Here is a 14,838-nt window from a genome sequence, read left to right on the forward strand (position 1 = left end):
CAGGTCAATAAAAGAGTTTCTTCTTCCAACTAATTAGATCCATATTATCTAAGGCTGGTGCAATTCTAAATCAGTCTCAGTGAAGACAAACAAGAATACAAATTCTCTCATTTACACCATTTTTGCTAAGGTCAAACCCCAGCTGATCAGGAAGGCATTAAAGGCAAAACTGTGAAAGAAAAAACCCACAACACCTGAAGTTTCATTCCCTCCTACTTGTCCTTTGGCATGTAGTTGCAATCAGAATTGTATTATAAACCTCAGTAATTCAGGTCAAACGACACCGAAGCAAGTTTATACTTATAAAAAACCTCACTACTACAGGGAAACAAAATGAGTAATAGCCAAAAATGGGCCTTGAGAAACCACCCCTTCCGGTGCCACTTGATAATTTACTTAGTTCGTGTATTTTTAAGGTTTGAAGAGGATATTTGCATTGTCGGGGGCTGTATTCACACATCAAGATGACTTTACACGACCAGGATTTTCTGTAACCAGCAGGGAAGCAGATTAAACCTCACTCAGTGAAAAACACATTACTCTGTGTACTGCTCCCCTTCTCCTGAGGGGGAGATGAAATTTAGTGGAGATTTTGAGCATATCCTAAGCTTCCTCTGCGATGGACAAATTTGCTGGCCTTCTGAAACTGCCCTTCACCAACACAGCACTGGCACAAGCATCAGATTTGCCACAGTTTTTAATTTGTCAACAATGAGAGTAGTTGCCCTCAGTAGGAGCCCTGACCAGGATCCTTTTCAGCACTGGTCTACCATAGCTGCAATGGAAGCTGGCAGCACTTGGCAATGCACGTGCAGCTTTGATTACCATTACAATGCTGGGTCAGCAACCCACCTTCTCTGGAAGACCATTTATATTTTATTTTCCTCTCCATTCCTGACATACTTAATGTTTTCTTGTCAGTAATTAACCTTTTATTTGAAATGGGAGGTTTAAGAATTATGACATTATGGAGCTGAACACAGTGCAGCTTGGAGATGTCAACATACTGCACACCTCTGTATAGGGAATGCTGTCCTCTGTCCCATCACAAAATATATTTTTATGGGGAAAAAGAAAACACCACCATTTGTTTTGGTGCATGCAGGGCAGAGGAACTGTGATGCTGAGAATGTCCAGTGGTACAGTGCATGCCTGGCACTGGCTGTTCCAGTTTAAACAGGTCCTGGACATGGGATGGCACAATCCCAACCGCAACTACAGGCTGGGTGGAGAATGGATTGAGACAAGCAGTTAAGGGTGTTGATGGATGGAAAGCTCAACACGAGGCAACGATGAGCCCTTGCAGACCAGAAAGCCAAGCGTATCCTGGGGTGCATGATAAAGTCAAGGGAGGTGATTCTGCTCCTCTGCTCCACTCTGGTGAGACCCCACCTGCAGCACTGTGTTCAGCTCTGGGGTCCCCAGCAAAAGGAAGATAGTGAGCTTTTGGAGTGAGCTCAGGAGGTCCATTAAGATGCTCAGAGGGCTGGAGCACTTCTGCTATGAAGACAGGCTGAGAGAGTTGGGGTTGCTTAATCTGGAGAAGAGAAGGGGACACCTTACAGCAGTCTTCCAGTGCCTAAAGGGGCTGCAAGAAAGCTGGAGAGGGGCTGTCTGCAGGGGCAGGGAGCGATACTACAAGGGGTGATGGCTTTAAGCTGAAAGAGGGGAGGTTTCAGGAAGAAATTCTTCACTATGAGGGTGGTGAGGCACCCAGAGAAGCGATGCCCCATCCCTGTCAGTGTTCAAGGCCAGGCTGGATGGAGCTTTGGATAATGTGGTCTAGTGGAGGGTATCCCTCCCCATAGCAGGGGCTTGGAACTAGATGATCTCTAAGGTCCCTTCCAACCCAAACCACTTTGTGATTCTAAGAAAACACAAATAAGAAGTTCTCAACATTGTGTGTTAGCATCACTTTGCTGATATTCAACATGGGCAAACACAGCTGACACAGAAAGTCAGACTGGAGGTAATTTTTCATGGTGTATAATCTTTGTATCAAAAGAGGAGAAGCTAAAACCACCCTGAGGTCCTCCCATGGCAACTAGACAGTTTCTACATCTAATGGATTAAATCCACAAAGAACTGTTGATAAGGTTCTCAGCTTTCCATGGAAACTGAATCATTGCTCATCTCTCCTTCCACTTGTCACTTTGCTAATCTGCAGCTGTGCCAGGGGATCTCAACAGGTAAGAGACAGCAAATAACTAGCGGTGCCTTACCTGAAAAACAGTCACAATTAGGATCAATCTTGCAGTCACAATCGGATGGGGCTCCAGCGATTATAGAGATCTCACCGTTGGTTGTGACCTGTTGTATACGGTTGATTTTTCGTTCATCTGTCTCTGCAATGTAGAGTATCCCGCTGTGGGACACTGCAATCGCCCTGGCCGACTCCAGGGTGGAATGGATGGCCACCTTGCTGACGATGAAGTGGTCGATGCCGGGCACCTGGCAGTGAATGGGGCGCCCGGCGATGATTCGCACGCGCCTGTTCTCCGAGATCTGCAGGACGATGTTGTTGTCCAGGACGTACAGGGAATTGTCTAGAGGGTTCACTGTCAGGTCTGTTGGCCACTCTAACCGCACCTGGAAAAAACCCCACAAAACATTAAGAGGAAGGCAAAGGGGGAAAAAAAAAAAGGAAGGTTAAGACAGGGAGGCAGCTTCATTCAACTGTCTCTGAATCTCTGATCGCTATGTCATCGGGGCACTCAGTGGATTCAACCAGCACAGCTTCTCTAGTATGTCCCTTTAATTGGGTTTGGCAGAAAGAAGTTTCAACAAGCATATTCTTTTCTGAGGTCCATCTACAGTGTGGACCAAAACTTAATTTGAAAAGTAATTTAACACCCTCTGAGAGGTATTTGCACAAGTCCATTAAGGTGGGAACTTTATTATACCTATGCAGTCATGCAAATAAAAACACACACTTCATGTCATGCAACGTCAGCCAGAAAATTTTCCAGGTCTGAATGTTACTGTTTGAAGGCTGCAGTCAAGACTGGCAGAGTGGAAAACAGTTAGGGGTTGTCAATGTCCTAACACTTTAATTGACTGTTAGTACCAAAGGAAAATGACATGCTGGAAGAGTGCAGCACATTTCCACAATTTATTTACTAAGCAAGAAATGTTAATAAGACTTATATGCCATAAGAAATAAAAGCTCATTAATTCCTTGTAACATAATAACACACCAATGTATCACACTTCACATGATACGATAGCCAAGCCATAATTACTTATGATTTTGCTTTGTGAATTCAGTTTTTCAGTCATGGTGAATTCAGCCATAAGGAAATTCTTCATATTTAAGGTTAGCTTTTTTTTGCCCTTTTCCATGCAGGTGAGGATGCTACCCAACCAAAGTTTCCAAACCACACTGGAGGAGATGCTAAAGAATAACCTCACTCATTGATACCTCTTGCATCAGGATCTGGAGGAATTAAACATGCTCTCAATTAAAGGTGTGGCAGCCTGTCAACCTGAAAGACAACCAGTATGTAGGCTGCTGATTGTGGTATGCGCTGGCCAGAGCTTCAAATTCCTCCTGTTGAGAAAGCTCCACAGACAATGCAGGATTGCTGATCTGGGAAACAACAACAGTGTTGTGCCCAGCTAATAGCCAGTGGAGGATGTGGACAGCAGGTTGCCTATGGATCAGAGAACAACTGAGCCACCGACGTTGCAAGACAGCCTATTTTTGTCTGTCTCTGGATCCTTTGCTTGTTATCCTTCATGAAGAGATGACTGCTTTTATCTGAGTAGAATTTTTCTGGACTAAATATTTCAATCATCAGAAAATAAATTCCAAGCTAAAGCAGTTTTATATACTTCATATGTCACAGAAGCTTCTATTATTTAATTCACTGACTTTGCTGCTGGTTTTGCTCATTTTTCTACTGTGCTAATTAAAAGATCTATGAATTTAGAGACTGCAGATGCTAATACAATGCTCAGCACTGAGGAATAACATATGGTGGAGTGTGTGGCCATTTCAAGCCACCTGCTCGCCTGGGGTCAGCTCAGGAACCAGGCTGGAGGCCAAGTCTCTCCCTTCCTCAAGCATCAGTGTTTCCTGAATAATCTTATTTCCAGAAGTACATTGCTGGTTTGATAATTGATGTTTTAATAAAGTGAGGGCACTGCGGCTGCTGTGTCTCGTCCTGCGTGGTTACGTGGTGCACCACACAATTACGAGGGCTCACAGCGTAATCGAATTCCTCCTTGCGCCCAGTCCATTTTACTAGACAGCGTAATAACTGGCATTAAGACTAATGCTGTTGGGTTCAAGATCTCTTCTGAACCAGGTGGTAGAGCCCTTCCAAATGATGATAAATGTGGTGAAACAGGTGGAAGCAGATTTCTCCCATAAAGGCTCTGCTCAGCTCCCACTCGCTGTACCAGGGCTGCTTTGCACGATGCTGGTAGCTCGCACGTCAACTGGGAGTTCACTGAGACACCAAATAAAACTCGTTAGTTGGCATAAATATCCCCACCAGGCTATCTTCAGGAAACTTGGAAAACAACCTATTTGCAATGTACCTTTAATGCAGAACATCTGATTGCCCGATCAAAGTAAATGGATTATTTGTAACGGCAAACACACACCTTCAACTTTAACAGTCTCCTCCACAGGTTGCTCTGCAGTAAAAATAAGCCTGGATTAACCATAGCTAGATGATTAGTCCCCATCCAGAATTTTTGGCACTACCTGGTTTTGCCCCAGTGACTCTGCACAGCATTTGCTGTGCCTTAATAGCCGGTTTTCCTCCACCAGCCGCACTGCTTTCGCCCAGTGAATAATCTGAATCCCTCTCACTGCATGGGTATGCTGGGTGTCCTGCAGACAAACAGGGCCAAATCAACTTTTTTTCTCTGGTTGATTTGAGGCTGATTTGGTTTACTGAGACAGAATAAACTTTTATGCAACTGTCCGTTTCACTTGCAGCAGTGTGCCCGAAGCTTAGTCTTAGCAGCTGTTAACTGTGAGCACATTTGCTTCTGTACTGAGTTCATCTGCATTTCTAGCTGCATTATGGCAAAATGAAATACATTTGTATTTGGGAATGTCTTACCAATTTTGGTTACCAAGGCAGAAGTGTTGCCTAGCTCTCTGCTCACAAAGCTCACAGAAAGCATGGCTACAGCTTCTCCTTCCCAGGTTTAAAGCACTCATGGATGTATTAATGGTTTAATCCCAGGTGAAATATTAAAGCTAGCATGTACCTGTCTGGAGATTGCAGTGTAAAAAACAGATGCTGCTGCTCACTGCAAGCTTAAGCTAGTGCAGATGGAGGGCAAAAAAGGTGAAACAGGCCAATTAAAGTCAAACATACACAAACACAGACCCCTGAGCATTCCTAAACTGAAGAATTGCACAAATTTAGAAAAAATCTGCACAGTTCTTGTTAGGATGAGACTTCAAGGCATCTTAGACCCGTGTAAGCTGGGACTGCTGCAGTCCCACCCCATCCCTTTGCCCAGTGCAGCCCCCAGCAGCAAGGCCAGTGCTGATGTGCTCCTGCAGAGAGCAGGTTAAGGACAGTTTGCTGGCTAAAAACTAATCACCTAAATCAGCTTAAAATGAAGTGTAACTGCACCCTCAGGTTCACTGTTACCTTGAAAAGTCACCAGTTGTTTCCTTTCTTTTAAAGCAAGCTGCCCTCTGGCAGGTTTCTGTGACCAAACCATCGGTTGTGCTTCATTCAGAGCCAACAGATGTATTAGAGAAGCACGTTGCTTCTCATCAGATATCACTCCAAACAAACCTCAGTAAGGATTAGAATATTAAATCATTTTATACACTTTTAATTTGAAGCAGCACTTCATAAATCCCTGTAAAAAGTCCTTTCCCATTTAGGTATATTTTCTTCTAACTTCAATTGCAAGTGTTTGTCTTATATTTGATGGATCCTGGTTTTTTTTGGAGCAGTGTACAGAAATGGCATTGCCTATTATCTCATTATAAACAAACAGACAAGGTTTGCTCAGTAGCAGTCAGTACCTCACATTCTTCACAGACTGAAATTTTCAGGTGACAATTCTGGTTTGGTTCACTGAAGACAGAGTACATGCAATGCAAATCACTGCTGAAACAAGTGAACCCTTGAGCAATGAGACCTTTTGCATATAAGTATTAACATGTCAACTTTTCTGGGAATTCAGCATTTAACTGTCAAGATAAAGGCTCCAGCTATATCTAATAATCAATCTCTGGTTGGAGAAGTTCAAAATTAACACCTACTGGTCTGGCTTTCTAATACATTTTTTCATGTCAACTCTTCTGGAAAACACAAAGTGCACTCAGGTGGCTTCAGTTTAAATGAATTTCCACTGGGAGACCTCCATTTGGGTAGTTAAATAGCTCTCAGACCCAAATGGCATTTTTGGTTTTCTTTGTTTCTTTCTTGCAAAATATGCATGTGCTTGCATAACTATTTATCTGCCCACCTATCTGGTTTGGAAATATTTAAATATCTTTTCCCATGGCAAAGCTCTGCAAGTAAATGAATAACGTGAGTCCTTTGCAAAGTAGCCTGATAGGAGAGCTCCCACCTCGTATACTTCTCAAACATACACGCCTGCACACGTACACACATTGAAGTGTTAGTCTGTGAAGAGCTTTTGGTTTTGACCATATGGCTCAAACTTTCTGCACATTTTGCATGACATTTTACGATGGTGGCATTTTCCATACTATTTTAAACAAATCAGATCAACTCTACTGTTCATATCAAAGAAAGAAAGGGGAAAAAATTATCCTTGCCTGCAGATGCAGGTTTCAAGAGCTTAACTGTTTGGTTGCGGGGGTAAATTTCACTGGGATAAGTTTCACTTATCATGGATTAAAAGAAGCTGCATAAATCCCTAAAAAGGCTTCACCATTCCTTTGATTTCATGCCATGCATTCCTTGTATATTTTGATTTGATTTCACGTCATAGTATGAAATTCATGCCAAAATTCTTCTGATAGTCCTGACTGATGGATTGCTTCCTATCTGCACTGCTCAGCTTCAAGTACTTCTCTTTATGCTCCCTTTGCTGTTATCCAGCTCTACCACACGCATTTGCAGACCTGATCATAACATCCTCCACATTTCTCTTTTGTTGGTAACTTCCTTTTTTCATCTCCTCTTATTTACACTCATGTCAGCTGCTGTTTTCACAGGCCTTTCACTCACCACAATGTCCTTCCAAACAGTATTTTTCCCTCTTCCCACCCAAACCCTTCTTTCTCCTTCCTTCAGTGAGGGAAATGGCTCTGAGGAAGGACTTGTACAGGTGACCCATCAGGAGTGAGGGTGTAGGTTACAAGGCTGAAGAAGACCAGTTCTGCTTCCCTGAACTTTTTACAGGACATCTCACTACATGTATTTCTCCCTATTTTCTCACAGTTGACAACCACGGATATTTTTTCACCATTTTCTGTCAGCTTGCTCTCACTTCTGGGCTCTTTCTTTTGTTGACACTGACACTGTCAGCTCCTCTCAGCAGCTTAGCTTCTTTCTTAATGGCACACAGAGACACAATTCAGCTCCTGAGGTCTGACACTGGGGAACCCTTCCCTGCAGCGGGATTACAGCCTCCTCCCACGCTGGAGGAGCCTTTGTTTCTCATGCTCCTTATGCTGCATATTATAAAATTCAGAATGATACAGTTCAGCTGTAGCAGCCCCTGCTCTGAACTTTACAAATGCTGCTCTCTTTGCCTTCATCCTTCCCTGGTGAAAAACCCAAACAAATGAGTTTTGCAGCCTAATGACCGCTGTTTTCTGCCCTGGGGTGGGGAAGCAGCTGTGGCACATTTACAGATGCAGCCCAGAGGTCTGAGGCCATCAGTTCTCCAGCATCACGGCTTGGGAAGTCTCCTCTCCAACCTGCCTTTGCTGTGAATTATTTCCAGCGGGTGAGGGACCCAGAGCAGGAATGCAGAGGCAAAGCACATCTCCAGTGGTTGTCACTGTGTCTTCGCTTGGCTTGCCATGAGATTCGCTATGCTCTCACTTTTCAGCTCTTTTCTTGTTTCATAATTTCTTTTTTATGTTTTTTTTTTTTCTGCTTCACAACTTCAAAGACTGTATGAGGAATCTTGGGTCTACTAAATCGATAGGAACAGTTGATTTCTATAGGGAGAGGTTTCACATCATCTTTATTTAATAATAGAGGGAATATTACACAGAATCACATAAGCCCATTGACTATGAAAATCAATGGGACTTAGATTCCTAAGCCATTTAAGTTTGTTTAAACATGGTACCCATGGTTTATACAGGCTATGAAAGAAATACTTTGTTAAATGCCCAGAAGGAATTGACAAAGTATTTTGAGCAGGCCAGTACCTCTGAGAGGAGGAATCTTAGACTCTTCAATTAAAATATCTCAAAATAGACTATGAATCTGAATCTAACCCAAACATATCTCCAGTGCAGGAGTGGGAATAGATGTCCTCCAAACATACCACTGCAGTTAATTTGCATGGCCGAAAGGAGGGAGTGGCACTAGGTGGAAATGCAGCTAACAACAGGACTCTTTCCACTTTGCCTCATTTTCTAACCTGAACTTCTCAGGTCCTGTGATTATCAGGCAAGGTGGCACAAAAGTGAGGATGCATAAATTTTAATAAATTACTCATTAATTTGGGCCTCATCTTTCCATTTTGGGCTCAGAAGTTCTGGAAACAGAAAGCCAGTGTGCTGCCAATGCAGAAAAGGTGGGAGGAAGTTCTTGAAAAGCTTTAATTGAGAAAGTAATTAAAAGCTGCTTGAGAACAGTGAGAGGCTGCAGCTAGTACGTTTCGGAGTCTTTTGCTTCCATTAACTATTGAGGTTCATAAAAGCCACAGAGTGAAAACCAAGTGGAAGAGAAGATACACAGAAATTAAATTTCCAAACCAGAAAAAATAGAAGCAAGCCCTGCCTTGAGCAGCACCAGCCTCTGCGAATGTATCATCCAAGTACTCTGACTCTGCCCCGAATCATGAGTCAAACTCAAAACTAAAACTTGAATTAAATTCCTGAAATTAAAACTTCCTACAGATCTGTGCCCAGAAGACTGTCTCTCCAGGATCATGACATCTGACAACTGCACTGCTTCTCAGAGCAGCGCTCCTTCCACGCCGGGGCTGGGGCTGGGCAGAAAGTGAGACCCAGGGAACCCAAGGACGAGGAGCAGCTGCCAGGAGGTTGCCAATTGGTGTGCGGGAGCCACAGCTGCCTCCTCAGCTGGATCAAGGCTGCAAAGCACATTCCTGCACGGATCAGAACTAGTGCTAACTGCACAGCCTTCACAAGAAAATGCATATTCACTTCTGTGATTTAAGCTGTCCTTTAAGTGTTAGCCATTAAACTCAAACACAGCTTTGGCAAGTGAAAGAAAGGATGGGAAAATAGATGTTCTGCAATTCCTGTTTATGGCAGGGCAACTTCCTTCACAGATTCCTACAGTGATACACCACTCAATAATCACAGCTTTTTTAAAGCCACTGTAAGAGTGAACTAATTCTTTACTAAACAGTAGCAGAGTGAAAGCAAAAGAACTATACAAAAGTTTGATTTTTATCTTTAAATGACTCTTTTTTTCCCTCACAGAAAGGCATAAAAAACAAGGGAAGTAATTAGAGCCCTTACTTTTACAGAAATTAGCACTGAGATTGTTATCACAACGTGATTTTCTGCAACTATTTTTTTCACAAATATTTGCACAATAGCTATTTAAACTGAGCAAAATGCCTGTAATCTAACTAGCTGTCATGGTGCATTGAAAGCAAACACACACTGCTGTTAAGACTTCAAATTGCTAATAAAAGAAATTAGGCATCTTGCATTTTGCAGAACAAACACAACAACTGCAATCCATGCAGCAGTCCTTCCATGGGAATGCTACACATATTGAATACATACTCATGAGAAAATGCTCTAGAGAGTGATTCTAGTCTGTGACTGCAAGCAGACACTATGCTTTAGATTTCCATCAGTGAAGGGCATTGGTTACTGCTGTGATGCATACTTGGATATGCATTATCAGGCTGTGCCGCAAAAGCTTACAAGGATAAAGTTTAGGACTTATGTTTTTCCAAGCAAATTCACTAAAGTAAATAATGTACCTCACACAGGGATCTATACAACCTGGTTGTAAGAGGAGAGGCATTTAGTTTTCTTGCCTTTCAAAAAGGTTCTAGACAAAGACTTTGTGAGCTCACCTGAAATTAGGTTTCCAACAGGTGCCTGATCAGATAGCTAAGTAAAGTTTTTGATTTTCAGAAGCTGAGCTCTAGATTTAGAAAGGGATAGAAAAGCTGCAGATCTAGAAGAGCTCAGGAAAGATCTAAAAAGTCTCTTGTAAAACAACAACAAAAAGAGGGGTGTGTGGGGAATGGGTATGTGTAGGAGGCCCTTGAAGGGGGTCCCTGGAAAGTTCTATATTCAGAAAGGGTCCATAGTGGTGCTGGATCTGAGCTACATGGAGCTGCATAAGGGCTCTGGAGAAGTGCCAGGTAAGCTCTGAGAAAAAGCTCTAAAAAGCTTCCAAACCATCCAAAGAAAAAGATCTAGTGAGTTTCTAGCCATGCTCCAGAAGCTATGGGTGCCTCCTCCCTCTACTCCCAAAAAACCCCAGAATCAACCTCTCTATCTACAAATGTCCCAGATTTACAAAAGCACTAGATGTCTTCAGAAAGGCTCTTGGTACCTCTAGCAAAGTCCTAAGTCTCTGGATCTTAGGTTCTCAACAGGTTCTAGATCTAGAAAGCCACAGTGGGTCTTTAGACAGTGGTAGATGGAGAAACATCCTTTTGTAAAGACTCAAGCAAATAGTGCAAGTTAGAAGTCTTTCTTGATGGGAGCATTCAAAAATAATCTCACAATTAAATGAGTTCCTAATGACTAGGTAACTTACACCATTTCAACCGTTTGGCCTCTCCTGATTCCCCAGTTTTTCAGTATACCTGTCATGACCCAAACACACTTATAGTTCATGGTGATAATAGCAAAAACCAGGTTGTTTTCTTTTTTTTGTCACTATTGATATGGACACAGAAATATAACTCCAAACTGGCAAGAAAAATAGAAGAAAAAATAAATACATATGGATGGAGGACCTAAAGGGTTTTACATCATATCATGACTTTCCCCAGTTCTCACCAGAGACAGCTACATGCTGTTCAGTTTCCCATTTTGCTTTGAGCAGTTGATTGAATGGCTATTGAGTGATGCTCAGACATTTATGATTTTCCTTCAATGTGACCTACATTGCTAAACTTCATAAATTTATTCTCCAAGGCAGTGTATCATTTTGCATGCCATACCCATCCCAAAGGAATCTATCAGCAGGAGATGAGGCCCACTTTGTAAAAGCTGAGTGTCCTTCAGACATTTTTAGCTAATTTGTTTGTAAATGTGAGTGTTATTGTCAGAGTAACATACTGCATGAAATGGCACTCTCTATCATTCTGTTTGCGTCTCTCTCTCTCTGCCCTAAACCTCACAAAGCACAGCAATAACTAACCTCTGGATGGCATGATACAAATGGACACAACCAATTTCTGGCTTGACATTTGCATTTTTCCTCCTCCACTGAGACAGTGTCTTGTCTTTTCTTTTGTTTTTTTCTTTCCTTAGCTGAAACAAGGGTAGGAAAGATGCTGAAGCAAACGCAGTATAGTGAAGAGGGGACATCAGGCATTTGTAGCTGTCACTGCCCAGGCTGCAGCTCCTACCACATTACTTCCCATGAGTTGTCACAGCGTACTTTGGTTAGACTTCAGCAGCTTGTAAGCATATCTCAGGGCAAGCTTAGTCCCAATAATAATAATAATAATACTGGAGATACCACTAACAGGTCCAGAGCAACACTTTTTGGTACTAAACGCTTTTCACTCTTTGTTTACAACTTGCTTTGAGACTTGAGAAGTACCTGGGCAGCAAGGGGACAATACCCTCCAGAGCTGCCTCGTGCTGACATGTTTCAGAGTCCTGCCCTTTGTGAGCTGTTATTATTACAGGGTTGTTTTGACAGGATCTGCAGACTTTCAGGTTCCCCTTAGCACCTGGAGCAATTCTCAGGCCAGAAGTATCACTGTGCTGACTTTTTTGATTGCCCTTCTGCTGGTTACCGCACTACAATTCCATCACACAACTATACCCACACTTTCTTTGACAGCTTTGAAATGCAGCAGTTTGCAGCTATGTAAAATTTCAATGACCTGACAATAGAATTAAATGTCTATACAATTTTTTTTCCACTTACAATGGTTTTATGCCTTTATATCTGTGAGCTTTCTCCTGATCTGTGGTGTTGTGAAGACAGACCAGGAGTCCAAAGACCAGTCATCATTCCTCTAAGATGCAGGAAAATCTTCCTTTGACCTGATCAATGCAATAATTTCTATGCCAGTAGAATGCCACATCTCTGCAGGAAGGTCACCACCATCTCTGGTGACTGCTGGCCTCAAACCTGCCCTGAACTCAAACTTCAGACTTGTGCTGCCACATTTGGTCAACTTCCCCTAAAGCTGTGCAACATTTTGAAATACTGAATACACTGAGCTATATGAAAGGGGTAGAGCAGAGGCAGTAAAGACAGCTCCACACAAAGCTTAGTTATTCTTCCTATTCACTGTATAACATGCAAAATCTGTGGGAGGTCCTTTACCCCAGGGATGTCTGAAGGGTTGGTTGGTGAGAGGAAGAGAGCAACATACCCACAGTATCAGCCCTGACAACCTTAAAAAAAATAAAAAGGCTTGTAGGAGTTGCCTCCATCAAAGCAGTTATTTCTTAAATCAGAGGCAGGCCTTGCTATTTGTGAAGGTGGATAAAGAATTGGATTAAAAAAAAAAAGAAAAAAGGAGGAGCATTGTCTGCTTGGCCTGTCTCTGCAGGCTCCCATCAATATCTACATTTCCTTTGTGGAGTTTGGATTCCAGGCTGTCAGGGACCAGCTTTCACTATCTGATTACTTACAGCAGATCTGCAGTACACCTAGAAAACATATACAGATCTATGTATATGGACATAGTAATAGATGCATATAGAAGTATATATTATGTGTGTATATATATTCTTCGTGCATACAATTTGTCTACTCTATCTCCTCAACAGACGAAAAGAGCCAGACTTAGTCACTGCTACATCTCAAGACACTGTGGAGTCCTACTAGGCTGGCCATGGTGCACTAAACACTTCCTGCAGTGTAACTCAGCACAGCAGACACCAGGGCTCTGCCACAAGTAACTTCTCAGCTGGACTCCATCCTACTGAAACTGCAGTTAAATGAGATATCAAGGCTACTTACACATAAAAAGAATAGAAAGTGAAGCAAGTGGGTAAGCTGGTCAGAATCACAGGGTCAGGTGCTTTGGGGGGTGCTAGGGCCTCGGCCAGGCAAGGGTGGTGGGTGAGCTGGAGGAAGCTTGGGGCTGGGAGGGCAGCTTGTATGTGCTGGTGTTTCTGGGTGGATGTGTGCAGGGGCTCTGTGGACACATGGGCGTCAGTCAGTGAGTGTGGAGGCTTCTGTTAGCTGTGAAGGTACACTGGAGAGCAGAGGGCTGACTGCAAACTCCTTGCCAATTCTTCCAATTCTTACAGAAGTTCTTCCCTTCTTGGAATTTGTCATTAGAAACAAATAATTAAAAAACCCACCCCAATTTAAATCTGGCTCTGTGTAGCAAAAAGTAAGAGAAAAGTAATGAGCAAAGGTCTGTCAGGTGCCCTTCACTCCACCATCAATGGTCTCACACTCCCTGCCTCAACAATCAAAGAAAAGGATGCAATCCCTGAAGAGTTGATTAAAATGTACATAGTCTTTTGCTCAGTAGTAATGCATTATTTATGGCAGAAAATTGAAATGAATTGCTATTTTGCAGGTGACCAATACAAAAAGAGCACTTGGGCTTTAAGGAAGAAATTACAGTGTGACTTCATCACACGCTATCTTGCTTCTATGACTAACATTTCAAATTCAGTGATAGAATAATTTGATTAGAATATAAATTAGCTGTGATGAAACCATCCTGCTTTCTGTTTGATATTCTAAAATCACATTATACACCTACAAGTTTGATTCATGAGCTCTCACAGATTTTTTTCCACCTGAGGTCCTAATCCTATGAGCCTCTTTCTCCCAGTTCCTGTTAAAGAGAAGCTGCTTAACCTCTCCTCTAACCCTGGGAAAAGATTATTTTATCTTCTACCCAAAGATCCTTTTCTAAAAAGGCTTTCAGCTTGCTTTTGCTTCAAAGTATGGATACTAGTGACTGCTTGCTCCTGCATATGCTATTATGGCTGGAATTAGTTTGTATAGGCTGATGGTTTCCAAAGACTTAATTAATTCAGGGAGGCTCATTTTGACGATGCTCTCGGTAAAGGCTCTGGCCACTACCTGTTTTGGTCTGTTTTTCAGAAGCACACACATTCTTTTAGGATGGAGTTGCTCCCTGCTGCCACTCACTACCCTTTCAATTAAGGCTGGAACAGCACTGGGTGAAAACCCTGGTTCCACTGAAGTCAGTGGCAAAACAGTTGCTGATTTTGCTGGGGCCACGACTTCCACTCTAGTTAGCTTGTCTCATACTCCAGCAGAGCCAGAGAGGAAAGAACATGAAATTAAGCAGCAGAATCAAGAGACACAGAGAATAAGATGACTTTATACTGGAAAAAAATAACAGCCTTTCTGGGGTCCTTCATGAAGCAAAAAAATGATAAGAAAGATCTTTTTTAAAAAGCAAAAAAAGCTCTGAAAGTCATCTGTAAGGGATGATCACAAAAAATTAAAGGGCCTATAAATTGTCTTTTCTGCTTTGTGTGCTTTTTGTTCAGCAATTTCATGAACACACATAAAA

At 42.4% G+C, this 14,838-nt stretch overlaps 1 protein-coding gene across 2 annotated transcripts in view; it reads right to left on the bottom strand.

Moving 5' to 3' along the window:
- TENM1 (teneurin transmembrane protein 1) overlaps positions 1 to 14,838 on the bottom strand; it is a gene marked incomplete at both ends in the record, with an annotated part of 246,298 nt that overhangs the window by 23,452 nt on the left and 208,008 nt on the right. For both annotated transcript variants that reach the window (XM_084269240.1, XM_084269239.1), the window contains one exon: positions 2,223 to 2,589. In XM_084269240.1, coding sequence (XP_084125366.1) covers positions 2,223 to 2,589 — 367 coding nt within the window. The remainder of the gene's footprint in view (positions 1 to 2,222; positions 2,590 to 14,838) is intronic.

Source organism: Gallinula chloropus (assembly GCF_964237585.1).
Source record: "Gallinula chloropus genome assembly, chromosome: 11".
Taxonomy (NCBI): domain Eukaryota; kingdom Metazoa; phylum Chordata; class Aves; order Gruiformes; family Rallidae; genus Gallinula; species Gallinula chloropus.